This window comes from Embiotoca jacksoni, unplaced genomic scaffold, assembly GCF_022577435.1.
Source record: "Embiotoca jacksoni isolate LCO1_2020_lvr unplaced genomic scaffold, fEmbJac1.0.p SCAF_8, whole genome shotgun sequence".
NCBI lineage: Eukaryota > Metazoa > Chordata > Actinopteri > Embiotocidae > Embiotoca > Embiotoca jacksoni.
In genome coordinates, this window is record NW_027185436.1 from 11,144,985 (window position 1) to 11,157,077 (window position 12,093).

The 12,093-nt window shown below is 39.8% G+C and overlaps 1 protein-coding gene across 2 annotated transcripts in view; it reads right to left on the bottom strand.

Moving 5' to 3' along the window:
- The window catches only part of LOC138192028 (netrin receptor UNC5C-like), a 188,402-nt gene that overhangs the window by 69,052 nt on the left and 107,257 nt on the right, over positions 1-12,093 (bottom strand). For both annotated transcript variants that reach the window (XM_069139185.1, XM_069139184.1), the window contains exon 3: positions 11,007-11,150. In XM_069139185.1, the coding sequence (XP_068995286.1) occupies positions 11,007-11,150 (144 nt within the window). The remainder of the gene's footprint in view (positions 1-11,006; positions 11,151-12,093) is intronic.

Consider the following 12,093-nt stretch of genomic DNA (forward strand, 5'->3'; position numbering starts at 1 on the left):
GGGAAGGTGGGAGTTTGGACAGCAGGTGGGAGTCGAAAGATGAGAGGCAGAAAGGGAGAAGTTGGGAGCACACAGCAAGACCACCTCTTTTTAATACCAATACTATATGCTTGGTCTTTACCTGTTTAAGTCTTTTTCATGTCCCCACATTCTAGATACCAAACTATCCACTAGGATTTTGTGTCAGCTGATACCACCTTGTACCATCTCCATTTATCAACCTAATTTCTCTTAAAATCAGCAATCTATCAAAACTCCCAACCATCAATCTCACTTTGATTACATCTCCCCTATCAAGATCCCAATCTGACTCTAAAAGACAAGAGGAAGAAAATGTCTTGTTTACAGACTACTTAGAATCCAGCCTTTAAAAATAGCAATGCACATATGCTCAAATTCATCAATCTGAATCATTTAAATGTCTGATCATGAATGCACTCTCACCTCTGTTCCTAAAGATTTTAAGGTTGGAAAACCAAAAGGGAAGTTGTGAAACCCAAGAATGAAACTTCCCATTGAGATCACAGTACATGTAGAAATAACAAATCCTGATTCAAATCACTTTGTTCAGTTCAAAGCAGTGATCGTTCAAAGGCATTTCAGTACTTACAACAGTAGGTGTATGGATCACCATTCAAAGGGCACTTCAGTCTGTGCAACACTGAATGAACTCATCATTGTTCAAATGACCCAATGTTCAATGCTGATTCAGATTCTCTTCACTTCAGTAGTTATGTCTATTGATGTGACGCAAGCAGTAGAAAGAGGTTTTAGAAATGTGAGGACAATGCCTTATACAAATTCAGTATATTTAACAAGTTACTTTATGTGTTATCACTGGACATTTCCTATGCTTTATGTACGTAATTATGAAATTGTAGCAATGTGTTTTCTATCCGCAAATGCAAACACATCTTTGACTTATTGTCAAGGAGATAATGCTCTCTTGAACAACAGTAGATATGCTAGTGGCTGAAACCAGGACTCCAAGAATAAAATTTTGCTCAGATATGAAAGTTAAAGAAGTTTGTACTTTATGTAGAAGTGCTCTAATGTTTAGTTGACAGCTAAAGGCTGTGGAACCGCTAGGGCTGACTTGAGAACAGATTACAACCACAAGGTTGCTCATTCTTGCCTTGCACATGTGTCAATGTTGTAAGTTTTAATAATGTATTGCAAGATAAGTACTGTACATTGTAAAGCTAAGAGCTACTATGCATGCAATTTTCTAAATAAGTCAGCAGCAGTATGCAAGAGATGAGCTACAGACTCATGGGGGTTAAGAGACAACCTGCTACATTTGTAGTGGTCTGGAAAAGCCAGCTCTATCTCCACCCTGCTGTGCCAGAGCTAGAGAATGATGTAGCTGCACTCACATATAATTTTGCAATAGGAGGAAAAAAAACACTCTGGCTTGTTTGTATTCCTTTAAACCAATGAGAATTGTCCTGGGTGGCACTAAGCCCAGGATGCAGCGTTAGTGCCCTTGCAAAAAAGTGTTGGAGGGAATTTGTTCTGGTGGAACATTTGCATGTGGGGAGGGGACTTATTGCTTGATCCAAATCTGTCTAATCTTTGTCAAAACTTGCCATTCTCAGGGTGCAGGTCACCAGTTCAGATGCTGATGTTGTTTTTTCCACTTATAATGGGGATTTTGAAACCAGTGAAATGCAGATAGCAGAGGAGAGCATTGACTGAAATACTCAGCCAATGACAGGTCCATACCAACACTCTACATCCGGTGAGTCAGACAAGCTTTCCAGGGATACACCATTGACAAAGCGTTTAAGACATCCCAAATTATCCAGTACAACTTCCAAATTACACAGTGAGGTTTAATTTCATGTAATATAAATCTACTCATTATCAGATTCTGTGTGTAGAGCTGTATTGGTTAAGAGTTATGTGAGGACACAGAGTATTGCTGAGGCTGAATGATAACTTCATAATACAGTCAATCCCTGTGGGGGATGGCAGCCTGAACAGAGCATGATGGTTCATTATGGGAGTAATCACCCAAAGCTTTAGCCCTAAATCCACCACATGGCTACCCACACAACTCACAGAGACACACGTATATGGGCAGATCCTGAAAGACAAAGAGAAAGTGATAGAGAAGGAGAGATACTGTTGCACTGAGGAAAACACATACTGGAGATGCAGACAAAAAAGGGGGCACGACACACATGGAGACAGAACCATAACACAAAAGTGGTCAGATACTCATGGTGGGACAGATAAACAGACTTTCACACATACCCACAAATGTGCAAAAAAACAACTGTAGACACGGGTAGTAAATGAGGAAGTGATTGAGGGATGAGACACACTTCTCTCATGCCAGGCAATTCCAGGAACAATTTCCTGGTCTTAATTAGTAAGGGAGATGGTGAAATGAAGAGTTGGCTGTGAGTTGATTTCCATAAAGATTGAGAATGAAATTAAAGGAGATTAAAGCAAACTGCTTGGGGGATGAACAGACAGACAGACAGACAGACAGACAGACAGACAGACAGACACACGCACACACACACACACACACACACACACACACACACACACACACACACACACACACACACACACACACACACACACACATTTGCACTTAAGCTAAGCTAGGAGGACATAGCTGACAAAATTCTGCCTGTTAGGTAACAAAAGTGCACATTCGTCTGCGTGTTTTAAAGAAAAATAGGGAAAGTGACATTGTGTTCATTACACCAGGGGACCATGAATTCATGACACTGGAAGGTGTGGGTTATTGTGCATGTGTACAAATATGTGCCCAAGGGAAATATGTGCACAGGACAGGAGGGACAGCTGTGTCGTTTCACTGACCCCACTTCACTCCCAAACTGCAGATAACACTAGTCAGCTTCATACATATAGCAAAAACACGAAAGAACGTATTCAAGTCACAACAGGGTTGAAAAGTACAGACCTTGTGAAGTGTTCCTCAGTGTGAACTCTCTTATATGTACAATACAGCAGTGTCAGCATCTATTCAAAAATGACCTCTTCTTGAATAAAGTCCTCTTTGCATTTCTCTTCATCTCCTTCCTTCTGTCTCTCTCTGCCTCCTTCCCTCTCAATCTAAAACGTCTTATTCCATTGCTCAACTGAAACTGTTATTATGTTTGTGGTTAGTTGTTGCCTCAGGCTCCACTACATAAGCACATTTCAGAGCAATTATCCAAAATGGGTGCCTCTGCCTGCATGCTGCCCATGCCAAATCATAACGGTTTCCCCTGATGCAGCTGCTCAAGCAATAAAGAGCAATGTGAGATGCTTGGGAAGAGAAGGGGAAAGTAGTCTCCATCGGTCTCAATGAGAATAATTTGGACATCCAATTTCCAACACAATGACATGCACTGTAAAAGAAAGAAAAAAAAAATCAGACCTCTGACCTGGAAGAAAAACTAAATGATGTAAGTGATAAAGTAGAGGGGAGATTATACACTCACCGGCCACTTTATTAGGTACACCTTACTAGTACCGGGTTGGACCCCCTTTTGCATTCAGAACTGCCTTAATTCTTAGTGGCGTAGATTCAACAAGGTGCTGGAAACATTCTTCAGAGATTTTGGTCCATATTGACATGATAGCATCATGCAGTTGCTGCAGATTTGTCGGCTGCACATCCGTGATGCAAATCTCCCGTTCCACCACATCTCAAAGGTTCTATGGGATTGAAATCTGGTGACTGTGGAGGCCATTGGAGTCCAGTGAACTCATTGTCATGTTCAAGACACCAGTTTGAGATGATTTGAGCTTTGTGACATGGCGCGTTATCTTGCTGGAAGTAGCCATCAGAAGATGGGTACACGGTGGTCATAAAGGGATGGACACGGTCAGCAACAATACTCAGGTAGGCTGTGGCGTTTAAACGATGCTCAATTGGTACTAATGGGCCCAAAGTGTGCCAAAAAAATATCCCCCACACCATTACACCACCACCACCAGCCTGAACCGTTGATACAGGCAGGATGGATCCATGCTATCATTTTGTTTACGCCAAATTCTGACCCTAGCATCTGAATGTCGCAGCAGAAATCGAGACTCATCAGACCTGGCAACATTTTTCCAATCTTCTATTGTCCAATCTTGGTGAGCCAGTGCGAATTGTAGCCTCAGTTTCCTGCTCTTAGCTGACAGGAGTGGCACCCGGTGGTCTTCTGCTGCTGGAGCCCATCTGCTTCAAGGTTCCACGTGTTGCGCATTCAGAGATGGTTTTCTGCATAACTTGGTTGTAACGAGTGGTTATTTGAGTTACTGTTGCCTTTCTATCATCTTGATCCAGTCTGGCCATTCTCATCTGACCTCTGGCATCAACAAGGCATTTTCGCCCAGAGAACTGCCGCTCACTGGATATTTTCTTTTTTTTCTGACCGTTCTCTGTAAACCCCAGAGATGGTTGTGCGTGAAAATCCCAGTAGATCAGCAGTTTGTGAAATACTCAGACCAGCTCGTCTGGCTCCAACAACCATGGCACGCTCGAAGTCACTTAAATCACCTTTCTTCCCCATTCTGATGCTCGGTTTGAACTTCAACAGGTCGTCTTGACCATGTCTACATGTCTAAATGCATTGAGTTGCTGCCATGTGATTGGCTGATTAGATATTTGCGTTAACGAGCAGTTAAACAGGTGTATCTAATAAAGTGGCCGGTGAGTGTATGTCATAATAATAAAGTGAAACTTTCTTTTCTTTTCTTTTTGTATCTCTTGATGTGATCTCTGTACATACTGAATGAGTTAATGCACCATTGGGCAACCACTGTGTTGCCTGGCAATATAGCGTTGTGTGGTGAAATCACTGCTTCACATTGTCTATACATTTCTGTGTTGGGAGTATTTTATTTCAGTGTTAATTCTATCATTTAATTATTGTTAACTCTCAAATGGCTATAAGGAGGAAGGATGATACATGTTTTCAAGTTCTAATCAGTTGCATGGCCTGACTGTAGTTGTCTGTGTAGTTCTCGACATTATGTTTTTCAACTAGCGTATACAAAAGACAAGTTAATTCACTTCATTAAATAGTCTAAATGTGTTCTTAATTTAATAGGGCTATCATATAACATCATTATCATCATAAAACATGTTTTCTTAAACCTGCTTAAAAAACTTAGCAACATTTAAATAGATATTTTATCTGACTTAAATTTATACATTTCGACTACATTCTTTACAAGGAATTATAATAATCATCACCAGTCATATTAGTATTAAGTGTTACCGTACACGTGAATGACCAGGCACCGCTTCAAACTTTGGACACCCATAAGCACCACCCAAAAGGCCAATAAAGCTCTAAAATATCAGAACAAATTTAAGAAATGAAAGTAGACTGTGACCTTGAGTTTCAGAGTCATTTTCAGTGTGGCTATATAGGGAGTCATTTTCAGTAAGTGACTTTAGAGAGTCTCTTTCCACTCCAGACCAGTTCTTTCACTGAAGTCGCCACCCTGTCATTTCAACACTTCACAACCTGTGATCAGCTCTAGACATCAGACAAGGTCTTTCCATCCACAGTCAGGTTTTGAACAAGTAAACAACTTAGTTGGCTGACATAGCACCAGCACTCTGGAGCACAACACTTCCTCTGGATCCTTGGTTTGTAAAATGACTCATTAGATTGGAAAAAAAAAAAAGGCTCAAAGGCTTGTCTGCCTCCAGTAGGTTCTGTAAATGACAAACAAGATGTATGTTTTGGAGTTGCATTGAATGAAACTTTTCTCTTTAGTTCTTTAGATGAGCCAACATTTTGGTTAAAAGAGTGAAAGAATTAACATGGAGATACATGTAGATATTTCCCCCCCAAAAATAAAAAAAATAAATGTGCTCTGCTACTTTTAAACTTAATACATGTAAAACTAAACTTGTTGCAACAAATATTTTGTTTTGTTCTAACATTTGATTTCTAAATTGTATATGGTTTTCATGACACATCTCAGGGACACCTTCTGCTGCCATGTGAGTGCTGCCTTGATTTCTCCTTAAAAACACTGATGTTAAAGAATATAACAGTAAAAAAATAAGTAAACATATGGTATCATGTAGATACACATATGTTATTTTTCCCACACTTGGACATTTTAGAAAGCAAGTGAGTGAGCTCTGTGTGAGTAAATCAACACTGTGGTCTACCACTCTAACGCATAAGAGTACCCTGAAGCAGTCCTTGACATCTGGGAAAAAGCTCAGTGGCTTACAGCAATGGTGAAACATCATAACCGCACTTCCACACACATACACACACTCCATGGATTCTCACTGTGAAAATGTTTATTCAGTGTTTGCGACCACCATGAGGTCACTCTGAAAGCCAAACCAAGACTCTCTCCATGATATCATCCAGAGAAAAAAAAAACAGACGGGTTTTCCACTGAAAGTGTTTGTGAAAGTGTCAGGGTGAAAGTAGTTGGATATAAGGCAAGCATATTTATACACCATGGGAATCAGTGTTTGAATGTGCATTACTAAAAAAGCTACTGTAACATGACGTTTTATGCTAAAAAGGTCAAATATCAGACTGTGGTTGTGGCTGTTGCTGAGAAAATGTCATACCAACGACGTTGGCTAACCCACTGCAGTTAGTTCCAGTTGCTGGGTTACGAGTGATTCGATCTAATGGAGGTTTAAGCCGAAGTGAATGTAGAGAAGAGAGCGTCCAATAAATGCTTCAACTCTAACACAAGAAATCACTGTTGAGACTTGTTTTCTTGGGTTTAATTCAGCCATGATTGATGGAAAACCTAAATGCATGCAGCTGAGACATTTGCATCATAAACACAACATATGAAATTCACTAACAGGCATTTTCCAGTTGACACAAGTAGCTGCTTGTGTTCCTGTGCCCCTGAGTGTCTGGACTCCTGATTGCTATGCACACGCATGTCTCAGTGGAAGGTGGCAGAACAAATTGCCATCATCTAAAATGTGTGTGTGTCTGGGTGTTTGTGTGTGCATATAGCTCTGTGTAGGTCTGTGTGCATGCGTGTGTGTGTGACCTTGACATATTGCTAATCCATTGAAGGAGAAGTGCTTGACCTGATAGCTGCAGGGCCAAAGAGCATGACTGACAATGCATGCACATTCATGTGTATGTACGCGTCTGTGTTGTGCTCACCCTTGTGTACGTGCCTGCAATGTTATGCATGACTGAGTGTGTGAATGTGAGTGTCTCATCTGCTTTATAAACTTGAAGTAACCAGTGCCACCCACAAAATAAATGTCTGTGTTCTGCTCAGAGAATCGAACAAATCAGTGAGAGATTTAATGTCTTTGGTTGTTCATTTGACACTTTTACAGCCACAACACTGATCGCTATTATCGAGCTATAAACTGCATATTTAGTTAGAGTCTTGAAGCATTAATTCCGTAGTTATTAAAACTGCCTGAAAATGCAGGAGAATAAGAAAGATGGAGGAGGAAAAGAAGAGCATGAGTGACAGAATGAAACAATGAGCACCTGAAGAGCGCATTCTCAGAAAGTGAGAACAAAAGGTGAAAACATTGGGGAAGAAAATGAGCAAGAAAGGGAATGCGGAGGAGAAATGCTGACTTGCTATTGCATTGGTGCAGTAGGAAAGACACTTTGCTCAGCAAGCTCCAGCTGCCAGGAAGCATTTTAATCACAACAGTAGATCCAAATAGGAGACGAAAGCAGGGTAGGTCAGGAGGTTGGGTCGATTTGAAGTAAAAGGTTATCGCAAGAGGGGGCTGAGTGTGATCAGATCTGGTTAAGAGAAAAATCACTGTTATAACAGTGAGAGAGAAAGTGAAGGACAGGGGGACAGATAAAGTCAGAAGAAAATGTGGAGAAAAGAAAGATAAAAATGAAAGAGAAAGAGCAACAAAAAAGAAAAGGCAGGATGTATATGACCTTTTTCTTCCCGTTGACCCTTCAAGCCTTCACAATTGTGCAGCTATTTATCCTGCATGTGAAGATTGATTGATAAAATGGGAGAAATGATCCAGGAAAATTAGCATGCTGCTGTAGTTTGCTTTGGATTCGGTGTAGAAGCTTTTGTCTTTATATTTAGTGTGACAATGTGATTTTGTGTAGAACACTGGCTGTAAAAACGGGCTAGTCCTTAAACAGTCCATAATACTATGCGTAAATAATACCGGACAGAGAATTATTTGAGCTTCTCAGTGAAGTAATTTCAGTAGTATGGTATCATAAGTGATAGCAGCATAAATAGAGGATTTTGGAAAGTTATTCAGCTATTTACAGTGGTAATCATATAATAATCAATTAGACAGAGTCAATAATAGAAACACAAAACAAAACACAAGTCGAAAAGGTGAAACGAGGTGTGGTGATGTAGCTAGAAGCTGATAGTAAATGATAATGTTGATGGCAGAGATCCTCTAAGTGTGTGTTCGGTGTGAGGGAGGCACACACTTTATGTTCATACACAAATGTATGCATCTCCAATGTCCTCCATACCGTCATTCCCTGCTGATAAGCTACGTCACTGAACAATGCTCTGTGTGCATTTCTGTGCTGTTGGTCCCTACATTCATGTGTTTGCTTCTGTTAGTCTAAGAAGCCTGTATACATACACTTCCCTGCATATGTTTCCCAGCATCTATCAAGCTCCAACATAAGCCAAAAACAGCACATTACCCAGCTCTCATTGCTCCCCAAGGAGGGTCCATTCCATTTGAGGATGTTATTAGCGGAGCTTAGATGGATATTTCTGACTGTGTCACTAACTCTCTGCTGACAGACAGAAAAACATCCTCACATACCAAAACACTGCAAAGAGTCAGGGTGCTCCTCTAAATTCAAACAGGCTTTAAAGCTGACAGGCCAAATTAACTGAGAAATATATTGATGTGGTACTACCACACTACTGTGATCATACACTGTAATGTACATTTTGTAAGCTTGAGTCACCAAATTCCTCAACAAATTTACTAATTATTGTACATTTTCCATATTTAAACAATCTTCTACAGTCCAAATAACAAAAATAACTTAACTAGTGTGTACCCATTCCCATATGTAATTTCTGGGCTTGTCAATGTAATGTAACATATGAAATGAGAGTATATCTTTTAAATTATATATGTATTTGTATTTGTTCTGTGTTTTATTAACCTTGACTGAAAATGTAAACTGTTAACTTCCTTCAAAATGCAAGTACAGTAATAAATATCTAAATACATGTCAGCTAGACATAATGTGAATACATAAACAAAGCAACTTAGCACTGCAAAAGTGAAAATGTGAGACATATTTACAGCCAAATGAAATAACCTGAGGTGAAACCCAAGGGTCAACATGATGGATTTCCATCTACAGCGCAAATAAGACCAACCTGGGAGAACAACGCTTCCAGGGTGCATGTCTGTTAGAGTGATACTGTCTGTTGAAATACGACATAAGGGGACGCGTGCAGTTCATTCTGTGCGTCTGCTGAATGGACTCTGTCAAAGTCCCCAGTTGTCCTTTTGAGAGTGCACTCAAGCAGATCCAAACTGTCAGAGTAAGCCTGGTAAACCGGAGAGGTGGAGTCGATTTTGTTATTGGGATTTCTTTTTTGTTTGACCTTTCTATAACCTGAGCACTCACACAAGTCCCAGTTGTCTTATATGGCTGCATTGACCAGAGCAATGATGCTTGGAAAACTACTGTTGTGGGTTCAGTTCTCAGTAAAAGGGGTTTGAAGGAAGTGTTATATGAGGCTTATGTTGAAAGAACAAACAAGGTTATTTGGATGATTTCAAATAAACATCTCTATCTCCTTGTCTCTGAGTTGCTGCAGAACTGTCAAGTGGCCATCAGTCACAACACATTTCAACATTTTCTTTCCTCTGAACTGCTGCTGGGGTACAATAATCCTGAAATGATTACCCAATGTGAGCACTGTGTGTGCATTGTAACATGGTAACACTGTCTGCTAAAGTGATGTCAAGTCCAGCTTAGTCTGGCCTGTGTTCTTCTGGTGACCTTACAGTCAAACTCCCAGTTGTCTTATTAAATTCATCACCAGACCATAACAGGAAGCTACTGGTAGTCAACTGAAGTTATTGAGCTGCTCTGCTTGGAAAAGTTCCTTGACATGCATCAATCAGTGTACATTTTTTTAAAGGTTTTTATTTTCAGGTTCTTTCTGTCACAAAGGTCAGTTTTAAATATTGCAAGGGGCAATAGGTCAGACCGCACACCTCCAACTTCACAGCAAGGTAACAAAGTCCTTTTACTGTCTCCAGCTGTTTAGAGAACTACAGCCATGTGCAGCATAAAACCAGAACTGCACATGGAAGAGGGCAGATGATTGACTTCTTTATTAAAACTATGTTACTTTGGCAATGCAGTAAACAGATACTCTAGTTATTCTTCTGTTGACAAAGTATCTGCCACTTAAATAATAAAAGCTACTGTACCAAATGTAAAAAACAATCAACTTATGTACAATACAAAGCACATTTTACTAAATGCTCTATGATACATTGGAATGTTTTAAAGTACTTGATTTAGGAGTGTTATTTTAAAAATATATATATATTTTCAGCAGACTGTAAGTGTGTTTGTATGTGTGAAAGCATAGTGTGTGTACAGTTGAGTAAATGTGTACTGTAATTTTTCTGTACACCTCTGCACTTGTAATAGAGTGTTATAATAAGTCACACATCAGTGGTGAAGCTTCTATTTGCATTCTGTAAAATCATACTTTTATTCTGTCAGCTTTGCCCATCTTCTAGTCTACTTTCACACAAGGCTCTTTTCATGAGATTGGACCCAACAGAGTGGAGATGATATCTATCTGTACACGTTATTGTCTGCGTGTGTTTATTTGCAAACTTAAATATTTTCTACTAGGTTGGAAAAAAATATGAAGAAGATTTTAATCAGTTATGATGTTGCCTATCTCTATGTACATGAGTAAAGCATTTGTAAGTATAGTAACAATTGCCTCTTTGATGCTTGTATACTTGCTCATGTGGAAACAGTAGCTTGTATACGTGCTTTCAGAAGTGTACTCACATGCAATGCGGACGTGCGCCTTGCGGCTTTTGGTAGTTCCAGCGGAGCTCCAGGCCACGCACTGACACCAGTAATCTTCAGGACCGAACAGCTCTTCGACTTGTTGCCGTGTTATTTCTATACTAGCTTCTCTTACCACCAGACCTGCAGAAAAAAAAAAAAAAGAAAAGTACTGTTGCATCATTTATAGTATCAGCTGCTATTTCAAATCAAACAAGAGAAAAACAGCTTGCTCAAATGGTGAGTCACATTTCCAGTTTTTTGGTGAGCCACTGATACTGAAGAAATAGTACACGAAAGTCTATTCAAGCGTCTTTTCATGTGATACGGCTTTGTGTTAGTTTAAGAAGCAAAATTCAAAGCAGTACACAGTACATATCTTAGCAAGTAAATATAGGCAGAGGATAATCATTCAATGTCGGCTGGTGTTTACAAAGCCACGTCATTTTACTGATTCACTCTGGATTTAATGTAAACTTTCTGAGATTGTTCCTTTGCACTTCTACCATTTTTCCCTCCACCCTTCAAGCCCCCCTTTTCTGTGGTGTTTTGGAAGCAGCTTTCTTGTGAAGAATATGTGAGGTTTAAATAGCTGCAAGGTTTAAATAGCTGCACCCTACTGATAGGACTTTGACTGAGAACAGATAAAGAAGGACTGTAGAGGAAAATAGGAAATGAGGAGCAAGGGATAAAGTCTGGATCAAAATATGTGTGACACAGGAGAGGTAAAGGAAGAACACAGGAGCAAAATCAAGAAATCAGAGCCACTGGGAAAATTGAGGAAATGCATGACAAAGAAAGGAATATTGAAGAAAAAAAAAATAGGATTAGGTATCAAGGTGGGATTGATTAAAGGAAGAAGAAAGGTTAAACTCGCAGACTGTAAAGAAAGAGGAGAGGGAAATGAGAGAAACGGTAGACTGGTAATTAATGGAGAGCAACATGACAGAGGCACAGTGAGAGGAGGAGACAGGATGACAGAATAAGAGGTGGGAGAGGGCAATAAAATGTGAAACGGAAAGGAAAAGGGAAAGGAGATAAAAACAGATTTAAGCAGGAGAATGTGGGGAATGGGGAGCAGATGGGA